Source organism: Hemitrygon akajei, chromosome 3 (assembly GCF_048418815.1).
Source record: "Hemitrygon akajei chromosome 3, sHemAka1.3, whole genome shotgun sequence".
Taxonomy (NCBI): Eukaryota; Metazoa; Chordata; class Chondrichthyes; order Myliobatiformes; family Dasyatidae; genus Hemitrygon; species Hemitrygon akajei.
Genome location: NC_133126.1, coordinates 80,203,628 through 80,217,797, shown reverse-complemented (window position 1 = coordinate 80,217,797; position 14,170 = coordinate 80,203,628). Strand labels below are relative to the sequence as shown.

The 14,170-nt window shown below is 43.9% G+C and overlaps 1 protein-coding gene across 6 annotated transcripts in view; it reads right to left on the bottom strand.

Annotated features, from left to right (window-relative positions):
* actn1 (actinin, alpha 1) overlaps window positions 1-9,751 on the bottom strand; it is a 238,282-nt gene extending 228,531 nt beyond the window's left edge. For 4 of the 6 annotated variants that reach the window (XM_073040216.1, XM_073040221.1, XM_073040218.1 and 1 more), the window contains exon 1: window positions 9,501-9,751. In XM_073040216.1, coding sequence (XP_072896317.1) covers window positions 9,501-9,611 — 111 coding nt within the window. In that variant the 5' untranslated portion in view covers window positions 9,612-9,751. The remainder of the gene's footprint in view (window positions 1-9,500) is intronic. The other 2 variants (XM_073040219.1, XM_073040220.1) reach the window with 1 other exon arrangement.
* Window positions 9,752-14,170: the final 4,419 nt, after the last annotated feature.

Here is a 14,170-nt window from a genome sequence, read left to right as displayed (position 1 = left end):
TATGAACTGCTTGCCATGGAACAGATGTAGATTTAATCGCCCATGAAAATAGCAGTTACATAGATAGAACTCTATAAGAAAGAAATTAAAAACATAGCCCTTTAACCCAAGAATTGCTGCCACATTATATTAAATTCTGGTGCATTTAAAATTTTCCCACTGGAAATGTTTCTGTTGATATTTGAGAAGGGTTCAATGTTAGCTTTGTGGCATGGTGGGCGGACCTAAAGATAGTGCCCAAGGGCGACTCCTCCCAGCTCATCAGCGAAACAGTTAAATTCCTCCTCTCCTAATGTCCCTATTTTGCTTTTCAGGGTGGCTAGGGTTCTTTCGGGACCTTTGATTGACAGCGGCACTCAAAACTGCGGTTTTGCATGACGGCATTTTCCATTCTTGGAGTTCGCCGATCGGACACGTTTTGGTACATCCAGATCTGGCCTGAAGTTGGGTGACTTCACAGCCTTGCACAGCCCCTGTGGGCATAAATTCCTGCCAGTGTCGTGAGCTGAAGCATAGCAGGAGCCAGAACATCGAAGACAGCAAGAGTGGTTGTTGGAGGGTTCTGCACACAATAATTAATCTCTCTCTCGCTCTCTGTCTCACAATGGTGAGGGAGAGTATGCTGCCTGTTCTCGAGTCGGGGAACTCAAAATAGAAAGCAACCTTTCAGACTGACTGTAATATTGAAATAGCGACCGTTGTCTCCCCTCTCGCTGTGGAAGGGGGCGACATCTGTCTCTCCCTTGTTAGTGAGTGAGAGTGCCTGTGGGATGTCGAAATGTTGGAGTGAGCAGGTAGTGTTTGATGGACTGTAGACCATGGTCTCTCTTTGGGGGCTTTGCCATTGCTTGCGTGGTGGGTGGTGGGAACGCTGATGCTTCTTGCTAGAATTAATGGGGGGGGAGGGTTAGATGCTGCTTGTGCATAGCATGGGGTGGGAGGCCTTTGGTGTTCTTACGTTTTTTATGTCATACATTCTTTGGGGTTTTTATTCCGTTTCGAGGATGTTTGAGAAATGTGAGAATTTCAGGTTGCATATTGTATACACTCTCTGATATTAAACAGAACTATTGGTGGGCCTGGGGAGTTGTGGGACACATTGCAGATATCTACAGCCAGAGACTTCTTGTTTCGGAGGGACAAAGTTGGGAGGTAGAGGTGGTTGAGGGAAGCAACCTTTCAGAGTTTCTGTCCGCTATACATCAAGCTACATGTGAAATGGCCTGTGTGAGAAACCTTACTTTATGTATTCTTTATATAAATTATCTCTTAACAAAACCAATCCAATCAGCACCCGCTCAAATTGCACTGGAATCAGCAAAGGCCCAGACTCTTTGCTAAGTACCCAGTGGCTTAATTTGGGTTATCATCAACCCCTCCCCAACCCACCCACCTTGCCCCTCTTCCCTTTCACCTGCCAACTTGTACTGCTACCTCCCCCATCCCCAACACCTTTTTATTCTGGCTTCTAGCCTCTTCCTTTTCAGTCCTGATGAAGGGTCTCGGCCTGAAACGTCAACTGTTTGTACCCCTCTATAGATGCTAGCTGACCTGCTGAGTTCCTCCAGAATTTTGTGTTGTGTTGCATAAGATTTCCAGCATCTGCAGAACCTCGTGTCTATCAACTAATGTATTTCAATCTGGAGTCCCAGTGCATAGAAGAAAATGCTACCTTTATTTTCATGTCACTATTATGCAAGTCCAATTTTCCTACTATAATAACCTGTGACGATCTCTGAAGAAAAACTTCCAAACACTCTCTCTACCTGCAGGCCCAGAGTACTATATACCTTCACAATACTTACTGTTCTTTCCTAGTTTCTGTAGGGGGCTTAACCAGCATCAGTCCCAAGTTTGACATTCCTCTCACCTGAAGTTATACACACCTGCACTTTTAACATGGTGAAATTTTTTTTGGTCTCTCCCTTCCCGTCACATCTCCCATTCCCATAAGAGTGCAAGTGAAAGTAACACATACTGTGGCTTAAGGATGGAAACGCTTACTGAGGTTATTTGGTGCTAACCTACAACAGCAGCATATTATAAATTTACACAGGAAAGTTTAAGGTCATAGAAAGGAGGGTATAAGTAGATTTAAGGGTAAATTTTTCACAGAACAATTGGTATCTGGAAATGAGCTGCAGAAAAGGTGGTGCAAGCAGGAACAGTAACAACATTTGAGGGATACTTGAGTGAGCAAGGCTTAGAGAGATATAGAATTAATGCAGGTAAGTGGAATTAATCTTAAAATAGGCATGATGGTTAGCATAGGTGTGACGGGCCAAATGGGCTATTCCTATGCTATACAATTCTTTAACTATGACAAAGAGTACTTTACACAACCTTAATATTGTGCAATAGAGAGGAAATTTCATCCAACTTTCTCTGATAATTATCCACCTAGACTCCCACAAGACTTAGCACTCTAAGCAAGCTGCGTACTATATTCAACCTCAAACAACACCATGATTCAACTTTTGGCTTCCATCATGATCACTTTCTTTATCAAGTCTAGAGCAGCAAGAAAAAATATATATATTACCATCCATAATACTTCCAGCAGTGAGCACAACAGAATCAGCTACCCAAATTCAGTCTTGCCCTCTCCACTCCATACCCACAAGCTATCCCACAAACAAATTCCACTGTACATCTCCCATTATGAACTGTTCATCTGACGACTGGTCAACGTGTCTAAACTAACTAGCATCCAAATGCCTATGCTCCATAACCAGAGAAAATACAGTCAAATCCAGCCATACCATTTAAAATAAATCAAATGCTGTTTTGTAGAATCTGTCTGTAAAACATCGGCATGTTAATCATGATCATATGATTGTAAGGAGATGCAGAGGAGAAAAAAAATCAGCATGTCCCCATGATTTTTGATTTCCATTCGCCATCCTTCAGGTCAGGAAACCGGTTGCCATGACCTAATCCGCTCTACAAAATACAGAAGAGTACAGAGGCAGCAGTAATTGCTGAAGAAAGTTTCAAGCAGCATCTCCAAAGAAAAAGTCACTGATTCAGCCTGATCTTTTATCAATCTAACCAATGACCAGCTCCAGTGTCAAAACAATGTCTGAACCCTTCACCATTCTTATAAGCTGCCAAGGAGCCCAGTACTTACTTCTCACTGCAACTACTGGTGAACAGTACATTTCAGCCCTGCAATTCAGGACTTTTAAAAAAAAAAACAAGGAAGAAATTGCACATCAGAATGATGCCACATTAAATATCTGTTTCTACCCCATTGCCAGCATCCTTGATGCCTTAAAAAGAAATTCCGGCGGAGTCTCTTTCAAACTGACGAAGGATATTACAATGAGTCAGTGATTAGACTCACATAACGGAGCTCACCGACACTTGCATGCCTCATGTTTGAACTTGACAGCCACGTAAGGGGCACATACCACAGTCACAGAGCACATACACTATAGGAAGGATGTGGTGCAATAAAGAGATTCACCAGGATGTTCTCTGGAATGGATAGTCGTAGTCATAGGAAATTGGATCAGCTGGGTTTATCCTGACGGAAATATCAGAGGCTGAAGGGTGACCTGCTAGAGTTGATACAATTATGATAGGATAGAATCCTTTTCCCAATTACAATGTTTAAAAGGTGTATGGTACAGTTACTTGGAGAGGAAAGGCATTGTGGTACACATGCCAAAGCCAGTAAGTGGGATTAGTGCTGATAGGATTCATGAGCAATATGGATGAGATAAGAGGAAAGGGCCATTTTCTGATCCATGTGATTCTATGATTCACAACCACTGAGCATTTCAATGTCAAACTCCTGCAGTTAATTACCTTTGAAATCTAAGCAAAGCATGGAAGTACTTCACTAGGACACAAAGAGAAAAGCAACAGTCGTCCAGATGAGCAGATAGTTGGAGCGATGTTCAACAGCATGGAAGAAATAGCTGGTTCAACAAGGGGCCCAAGTCAGAATCAAAGAAACGTAAAAGTCATGACAGCAGAAGGAGTTGGTTGACAAGGGTGGGATGGAAAGGTCGTCGCAATCCCCCACATCAATTTGTGAACAGCATCCAATGTGAACAATAGCGGACGAGAGCCAGGAGGCGAAGGTTTCAGTCTTCCTAACACTCAACTTCACTGTGACTAGATGTACTCTTAAACCAACACACACAAAATGCTGGTGGAACGCAGCAGGCCAGGCAGCATCTATAGGGAGAAACACTGTCGACATTTTGGTCTGAGACCCTTCGTCAGGACTAGTTCCACCAGCATTTTGTGTGGGTTGCTTGTATTTCCAGCTTCTGCAGATTTCCTCGTGTATACTCTTAAACCATTTGTTTTTGTGGAAGCACATAGGGGAAAGAAAAAAATGAATGAAATGCCCTCATAAATGAAAAGGAAATTCAGATCTTGTGTAACAAAAGCCACAAAATGATCAACCACACTTGCCAATCCACACTGTCATTTACAATTCCATAATGCAATCTTCGGAATTGTGTCAAAGCAGTTCATAGCCCCAGCTGAAGTTCAAAGTTGCTACGATTTTTTAAAAGTAGTTCCCTTGAACTTGAAAGACATCTCTTTAGGAAATGCCTCCCACAAGCAAACTGAAAATGCAATTTGCACCATAAAATGAGTGTTTAATTGCCTGGCACAGCTCAATACTTCTAAAGGTCAGCAATTTTTCAATATGATCACTTCCCCATTGGTGAATCTCCCAGTTCAGATGCAGCTCCACCAATTACCCGTGATTATTTTTCCACAGAGTGGTAAACAAATAGAAAGCATCCAATTCTCACTTGGTGAATTTAGAAGCTGCATAGTGAAATGTTAACATGAAAATAATGTTACCATACTTGCTTACTGTGCAAAACCCAATTCAAACTTACACTGACCTTTTAAAAACAAAATTGACAACTAATGAACTAACTTTGGAGGGAGTGCATTGCTGTCGTTTGGACAAAGAGAACAACCAACAATGGCATTTGACAAATGACAATGATCTTGCTGAAGAAATAAGTTGTTCCCATGGCAATGGGAGGACTCTGCCATTTGATGCTTTGCAATGGACATCAGGCAGCTGGGGCTCTGGTCTCACATCTCATCCATAAAAAATATAGCATTCCCTCAATACTGTCCTTCACTGAGATATCAATACATTCTCACACATAACATCTTTATAATGGCAGGTTTGGGAATTCTGACGCTATCGTCAAGGGACCGGATTGAGAGTGATGTGCCACAAGTGAGTTTTTCGTTGCACCTGCGCAATACATGTACAGTACAGTTATAGATATATAAAAAAAGAGGTCCGTAACAGAATTAGGCTTATCATCACTCACATGTCATAAAATCTGTGGGTTTTTTGCGGCAGTAGTATTGTGCAATACATAAAACTACGACAGTACTGTGTATATGAAAATAAGCTCGATTTTGACTTTGGTATGGTCAAGGATGCTTCCAGATCTAAGCCTACTCTATTTTGCCAGGTTTTCTCAATCATGGAAACTAGAGAGCCACCGTGCACCCAGCTTGGAGAAGAGTAATCTCCTTTCAGTTTCCAACAGGACAATCCTTACTACTTTCGGTCTACCAAATGAGGACAAGATTAAATTCACCTGTAATACTTGCCACTAACTAATCAACTGTGACACTCACCATTACAGCCTGCCCCTGACTAGCTACTTGAGGAAGTGCCAGGTTACCAACGCCTTCTGAACAATAATCACGATTTTGAGGGATAAAGATAGCAGCAAATGCATTATAAACTGCTGATGATCAGCTTGTCTGTGGAAATCAACATTCTCAATCTTACCTCATTCCAAAAATCACCATTGTCCTCTGTAACGCTCAGAATTTTTAGTAACTTGAATATTTACCAATTCAAAGTAGAATTTGCTTGAGAGAATGATAGTTAAAAACACGTTTCATTTTAAGCTCTATGTTTTTGACTGTAGTTACAAGTGTGATCTGGTTTTGCAGTGTCAACATCTCCAGCACTCTATAATTAACAGTGCCCATCCAGTTAGCAGTCGTTCTCCAAAGTCTACCTGTACCCATCCTTTACTGCCTGTACAGTGCTTCTGTAAGGTGAGGGATGCACAGAATAAATAAAAATGTAAGTGTAAGATCGCACTGTGTGATTTAACAGGCATATGCGGCATCTTTGAAGCACCGTGTAGGTCTGGAAACGCCCAGTTTCGATCCCTTACAGGTACTGAATTAACGAGTCTCAGAGACGATTCTGCAGTCAGCCTCAGCATCATTGGATTGGGGGGTAAAGGGGAAAGAGGGGAAAGGGAAGAAATCAGCAGGAATTCTGGCTCAGCCTTGAATGCAGAAGGGATGCAGCATCTGTATTTTCAACAATTTGCTGCTTTCACTATTCCAGGGGATATCCCTGATTCGAACCTCTTCAGGGTAGTCCATGGTACCAAGCCAGCAGTTTGAGTGTATGTGCTGAATTAAATGCAGTGGCTCTATCTAACTCCACCATCTCCTCTGGCAGCAAGCTCCAGACATCAAATATGCTCTGTGGAAAAAAGCTTCCCCCTCAATTCCTATTTGAGACTCTCTCCTTGTACCTTAAACCCACACCCTCTTGTTTTTGATATCCCTTCTACGGGGATATTAAGATTTAGCTCTAGACAACGCTACAATTGGTCATTCTGTGTATTCGTTCTGAATTATTACACTGCTGATTATCCCGTGTTTTGTAAAGCAATAAAGCCATATTTTATAGAACAGCTATAAAGCTGTTAGCATTTGATATCTGGTGTGTGGGAGGAGGAGGGGGAGGGAAGAGAGGTCCATTCTGTGATGGCACACACAATTTCAAAAGAAGCAAAATCAAAACGAGAGAGCTCAAGTATTGCAAAAACATCACAAGTGTGCAAACACAGGTTTAGTTACATGATTCAACATTCCTGCTTTGCACTGAACAGTACTCTTGAAAAATATAAAACACTGGAAGATCCTCTGATTTAACTGCTTCCATAAAAGGGACTTCAAGACGACTGAGTGTCAAATAATTTTGGTCAAGATGGCAAATCAAAGGACAATACTGGGCCAATGATCCATGAAACAAAATACAAAATAAAAAATCCAAAGCAGATAATCAGAAAATAACCACTACAATCAATGTAATACTGAGCCACGATAATACTCTAAATTTACCAAACAGCCCTCACCACCCTGGCCATGCAACTAACTTGTATGCTCAAGTTCCCTGTTTTGTATATCTCCTCATAAAATCAACAGAACCTGACTGTGCGAAGCTAGGGAGGAATTTTACATAAAAGGACAAGAACTAATTTATATTTCAGGCAAGCTTGGCTCCTTTACAAACTAAAAATGTTTTTCATAATTCCAATTGGATTTTCTTTTCCTGTTCCCATCTGAAAACAAATTTGTCTCACCTATAACTAATGATCTGGGGTGGTGGGGGGGGGGGGGGGGAGGAAACAGCATCCCAGCAGCTAATTCCCAGCACATGGCTGATAGTCACTGCCTTCATGACACTGACCGTGACCACCGTCTACATGATGCAATGCCCTAGACAGCACGCCAAGAATTCTTCAGTGGCATCTCTCAATCCCCATCAGCAAAGGGCAAAGCAATATGGGAATGCAGTCACACCTATCTCCCTGTCACACACCCTTCCAGGCTGGGAATAGATTTGCCTGTCCTTCCTCGGCACTGGGTTTCAAAGCTGTAACTTTATAACCAACAGCTCTGAGAGAGTACATTTATCATATGAACCACAGCAATGCTTTAGAGGACTGGCTCTATCATTGACATCAACACCCCTCTATTAACAAAGTCTAATGGCTTACACCTTTTAGTTTTCTGGGGCTCTGTCCTTCTATTAGTATTTCAAACTGGGACATCCACAAACAATTTCCTAAGAAGTTAAGCTCCTTTCTTCAAACATTTCAGTCCATTCCTTAGGCCTGTTAAACAGAGAAGGAGGAGATTAAGAGAAAAGCCTCAGTCACCTTCACTCAGTAACAATGACAAGAGAGTTTACAAGGATTTACAGTCTTATCTGAAGGCAAGCAGTAAAAGAATGCCACTTCTTTGTTAAGTCAGAAATACTCAGACATTTAAAATGATGTATACCTAATACAGTGAAATGACCTAATGCAAGAAACCTCTGGCCAAGACAAATCAAACACTTGCATAGAATGAGTGTTACCATTTTTGGACATGACTGTACAGTATTAACCCAACCCTCATACTTCACAATCTCTTAACAGCTCTAAATATTTCTCAGCGTTGTCTGAAAGGTATCAGAATCTTTTATATACCACTTAAATCTATTTTTGTCAGTTTATGGTAAAACAGGAACCATTTGTAAACTCAGATTCCGGGGTTGAGGGGGAAAAAAAAACCTGAGGCAAATAAAACCACAGCATGTTTCACTTTAACAGAATTGGTCCCAGGCAGTAAATCTAACTATTAACCGCTTCCTACTAGCTAAAGCACAAGGTGCGAGTCGAAGATTACGCTCTATTTGCTTTCTGCCTCATGTCTGACGTTGAAGCGGCCCCGGGTGGAGTTAGACGACTGTCCGGGACTCCGTAACGCCAGGTGAGAGGGGAGAGCAGAACAGTTTCGGCCTCTGCAAGTGCCCAGAGTTCCAAACAGTATGAACTCTGGAGGTGATTAAAATACAGCGCTCGGCTAAATATTCTTCCAGGAAGAAAGGGAGACCAAGCGCGCGTTTTATATCCACCGCTGCCGCCGCCGAAGGTGAAATTAACGAGAGTGGATGTCATCGAAACTTTTATTTGATCCTAGTTTAAGATGAGGAACTGACACTTGGGAAGCCTGTGCTGGGCGGCGTGGTGATCTGAATGTTGCCCAGCCAAGACTGGGTGAGGGTGGAAATCAGATTACAGATATTTCCGCTAGGCAAGGAGATTACCTGTCTAAGGCCAGCACTGGACCCAAACCCGGCTCCTGACACTCTCTACCTTACCTTGAGCATAGAGACAACCCTCTTTCATTATGACCACCTACTTTTTGCCCCTTCAAGACTATTATCTGCCTCTGCGTGTTTGCAAACCCGGGAAAAATACTGGGCACTGCACTGCTCAATAAACTCGTCTAGCGGCCATCTGTTGCACACAGAACTTCAGCACTCCCCTCCAGCAGAACCCACCTACTTCCCAGGAAGCTCCCGAGTCCCTCTCCCATCCCAGGCCAGATATGAAAGCTTAATGACTCGGCAAAGATTCGGTGAAAAAGAATTACGAATCACAATCTGCGGCTCTCACGGTTACTGTCTGCCCTTTTCCAAACCCCTCCCCCCCACGAGAGTATTAATTTACGAGGCGCAAAAACTCGCTCGTATACAGAGTTTATATAATACAAAGCATCAGGTGATTAGGAAAGGCTGTCATTTAACCGAATGGATACGTAAGCGAGGGGGATAATGCTTTGATCCTCTCTACGTGAATACAACAGCCGACTGTGCAGAGATAAAAGCACCCAGACAACGCACTGTTACTTGCCTTCCTCTGCTGCTTTTCCCAGGCAGGATCCAGCAAGAGGTCTCTGTCCCAGTCATCCTCCTGCTGCATGTAATCATCGGACTGCGAGTGATTTGATTCATAATGATCCATGGTTCCGCTGGTGTCTTGCCACAGTCCTGGTTGCAAGGTAGCACTGACTGGAGTACAAACAGCGGCACTCCCCTCTCCCTTCTTTTTCTCTCTCTAAATGCAGCTCTCCCGGCTCCAGTCACACAGAAACCCAGCGCCAACCCCTCGGCCGCGGAAATCCCGCCCCTCCCGCACCCATTGGCTGCCCCGCGCCGCCCGCGCCCCCTGCCATTGCGGGAGCGGCCCGTCAGTCACTCCCGCCGATTTGCGCCGGTGCCTTGTGATGTAGAGGGTGTTGTGGGGTGGGTGTGTGGTAGTCGTTTGGGGGTCGGGGGGTGGGGGTGTCTCTCTCGTTTTCATCAGACCGTGCCGGAGAAATAGAGATGTTTGTGATTTATTACAATCATCATTCGCAAACCCTGCACGTTCAGGCAAAGTTAGAAATGCAGCAGGAGCATCTGCTGAAAGTCTGACGCTATTGGAGTTGTCTGTCATTTGTTCCATGAACTGGTACATCCACTCACGCTGTGGATGATGGTGACTGGTCTCAGATGCGTTTCCCCGGTGTGAACGCTGCATTTCGCGGAGCAAAAGAGGAAATACGTGGGGCTATTGATTGTCATAATCCTACTAAAGTGAAAATGCATGGCAAATAATCTGCGAACAAAACACGACTGTAAAGGAGGCTGCAAGAGGCCAACTCGGTGGGCAAAAATGCGAATTGTGTATTTTGATGCCAGGGAAGCCTCTTTCACAATAAAGCGAGTGGCAACTGTCTTTCGAGTCTGCTTGTAAACAAGTCCCAGAGTTAACAGCTGTCACTTCAGTAATTTGAAAACATAGGGATAAACGGGGTCTTTGCTTGAATTTAAAATATGATCTTTATGGAGGGGGCCATAAATTACACAAATAGGAAAGATCACGGCGTCCCCACCCTTCCCCGTCTCATAACACCTGGATCCAAAAAGGATCTGCGGCAATTTACAAAGGTGGTACTGTACTGGCGGCATCTTAATGGAGACACGAGAAAGATTACAGAGGCACAACAGAGGTTGGAGTAACGTACAAAACCGGTTGGAGGCAGCATCAATGGATGGAACTGAACAATCGAAGTTTTTGGCCAAGACCCTTCATCAGGATTGAAAATAACGAGGGCGAAGGAGAATAAAAGGGAAGGAGCACGAGATGCCGGGTGACAGATGAATCCTTTTTCTTCCGAGGAGAGATGGTTCGCCTATCATCTCCCCTTCTTACGTCATTCCCATTTTCCTCATCCAAACCCCCTACTTTCCCCTTCACCTCTCACCCACCAGCCTGTGCTTCCCCCCTTCGCCATCCACTACAGATTTTTGACTATTGCCCTTTTTCTTTCTAGCCCCGTTGAACGGCCTCGGCCCGACATGTACCACCGTAGATGCCGCCTGACCTATTGAGGCTCTTCCTGCGTTTTTCCATCTTTACTCAAGAAGAAACTCCTTGGCCTAGAGGAAGTCGTTGACGATTCCTTGGATTGATTCCTCGGAGGGAGGATTCCAGGCCCAGAAATTAAACGGACTGGGACTACATTCGTGGGATGAGCTCAATGAAACGCTGAATTGTTCATCGCTTGATAACCACGCGCAGGTGAAATGGTTTCTCTGTTTGGAGAACAACCGTTTCCGGCTGGGATTAAGAAAACTCTCTTTACTCGGAAGGCCATGAATTTTATTAGCATATTCAAGGCTGGGGCCCATAGCTTTTTGAATGGCCAGGTGATGCAAAGATTGTGCGGGAAATTGGTGCTCAGGGCAGATTAACCACGATAACGGCACAAGAGTGCAGGAATCTGGAGCAACAGACGATCTGATGGAGGAACTCTGCGGGTCAAGCTACATCTGTGGGGGGTGTGTGTAGGGGAGGGTGTTGACGTTTCAGGTCAAATCCCTGCATGAGTCCCCGCTGCAGATTATTGAGCCATGACGGCATTGAAAGCCCAATGGCCCATGCCTGCTTCTATATTTTATGTTTTTTAATATAAACTACAATTATCATTATTCATAGACTGAAACCATAATAACTATATGTTCGTTCCATGAAGGGATTAACGGTTACAGCATTGATCTAAAACCCGTAAATTATCTATGCACCGAAGCGGGCAGCATCTTTCCCCGCAGAGAAAGTAGCTGTGACGGCAAACTCTAACTCACTGAATATGGTGTCAGACTTCCAACATCAACTGGGGTGGACACGGAGGGCTGTAATAAACCGCTAGCTTGTTGTTCGGCCTACCCCCTCCCGAGCTGGAGGTTGGTAATAAAGTTCCAAAACCTCACAATTTTATTTTCTTTGAGCACACTGGAGAGATTGACCAGCGACATTCGGGACCAGGTGACTGCAGTGCAATGGGTGATACTGCGCTCGGGTCTCAACTGTGCTTTGTGCTTCAACGTATGAAATGGACCGGATACTAATTGCCTTGCCGGATCAATCCAACGTATCCTTTAAATATGTATACTATCGTGCCTCTGTAAATACAGTGAACACGAAAACATGAGATATAAACGTCGCTCATAGCGTAGTCTTCATGATCGTTCACTGCAGATAAATTGTTTCCGAGGTGACTGGGGGAAATGACAAAACTTCCCCACACCTCGCAGCTTTTGCGCCTGATTCAGCTCGTTTGAAAAGTCATTCACATCATCACGAAATACCTTAGTGGGATTCTCCCACCCAGTTTCTTATTGCATCTAGGAGCTTGTCCGTATTTGAGGGAGGTCAGACCTTTTGCATTTAAACAAAATCACGTTCTCCTCCGAAAGTCATAAATTCTTTTCTCATGCAGTAAATATCACGGATTAGGCAAACACTTCCCTCCTTTGCTACTCTCCCTCTCGCTCGCCGAGTTAACGCAGTGACCAAACACACGCATACCACAGATTAATGGCAAACTTCTGTCTGCCGGTAGCACAGAAAAAAATGCGAAGCAAGGCGAGTGCGGGGATCACTGTTGCCTCACCCGGGGTTTATTTTGCCATCTAAGGTAGTCTGTCATCTCTCAATATAGGCACAGATTGAGCTGAACCCGCCCCCACAGAACGAGGAGATATAGCCCAGAAAACTCGCTACCATATAAGGGAAAAGTTAAAAGAGGCTGGAGGTGACGTTAAGATTGAGACAAGACACATTGCGAGGGTTGGGGGAGCCTTCGCCCGGCCCTGAGCGACACAATGCAGCGAAGACTGGTGGGAAGCCCCACTTGTGGCCAGCTATTCAAATACAGGGCCCCTAGAAGCCTGTTAGCACTTGCAATCACTGAGCGCAGTTTTATTTACAATGGTCGTTGAGATCATAGTGTGCAATAACCCGTAAGTCTTAACAGGATCGTGGAAAAACTCCCCCTTTTATAGCTAGCCGTAGCTCCCTCTCTGGGCTCAATGGGTGAAGTACACCGGCTGCTTCTGGCTTCGCGGGGAATGGAAACGGTAAAGTGATGTCAAACGAGTCTATAGCGGAAGCTCTTCAAAGAAACTGCAGCAGCTGGGAGTCTGAAAGTTTAAAAAAAAGACAGCAAATCCTAGGTCAGGCAGTATCCGTGCGAAGAGAAACAGAAGTATAACGGCAGCGTCAACTTAAAAAGCCGGGTAGCGTTTGTGAAGATAGAGAGGCTTCTCGTTTCAGGTGGATGACCAGCGAGCCGAAATAAAATCAGAGAGCTTTTGTTCAGACAGCGACAACGGAGAGGTGTTTATCTAATTATCAATTTTAAGCAGGTGGAAATATTGAGCAATGTGGGTACCAACTCTGTTTCATCACTTATCTCAGGTTGACCCAACCTGTTAGCAACCAAGATATCCCATTTAACCCTCGGGGGATCCTCTAACCATGCGTCTTTTCCAGTATAGAGAAAGTGTACTTCCATCACAATGACCAAAACTCCTAGTGACGCCAATTTCACCAGTGTCAGGAGATCAGAGGTTCGAGCCCTGTATTAAGGTGATGTGCATTATTGGAAGTGCATTTCTTTATTAACTTTAGACCTTTATGGACACAAAGGACTATATGGAAATATCTAAAAGAGGTATTTCTATGAGAGGCAACATTGAGTTAAACTACAAGGTGGTGAGCTAATCACAATCTCATTAACGGTTGTATGAATAAGATGCAGCTATTTTTGTTGCTGCATTTGCCTATGTAGCAGCAGAAACTACATTTCAAACAGGAACAGGAAGCAGAGAGATCTTTCCAGCAAGTCCTTTCATCTGTAACCAGTTTACCTCAAAACTCAAATAGTTCAATGCTCTTCTGTCTCTCTCCCCTCATCTCCATCCCATATATTCTTCATGAACTCCAGCTCACTCTTCATTTACACCCAGACTAAAGCTGATTTTTTTAAACCAGGTTCCACCATTGACTCAAATTTAAAATGTTTATCCTCTCAGTATTTTTCATTTTCCTCATTGCCCTATTATTAAAAATTACCACCTTTCTTTGAGAAGTGCATTCTACCATCTCCAAACATTCGCAGCATCCCTTCTCCCTTCAGCAAGTCCCCTATTCTAAGCCCATTAAGCTCTCAACCCCCTCTTACTCTACAGACTCAA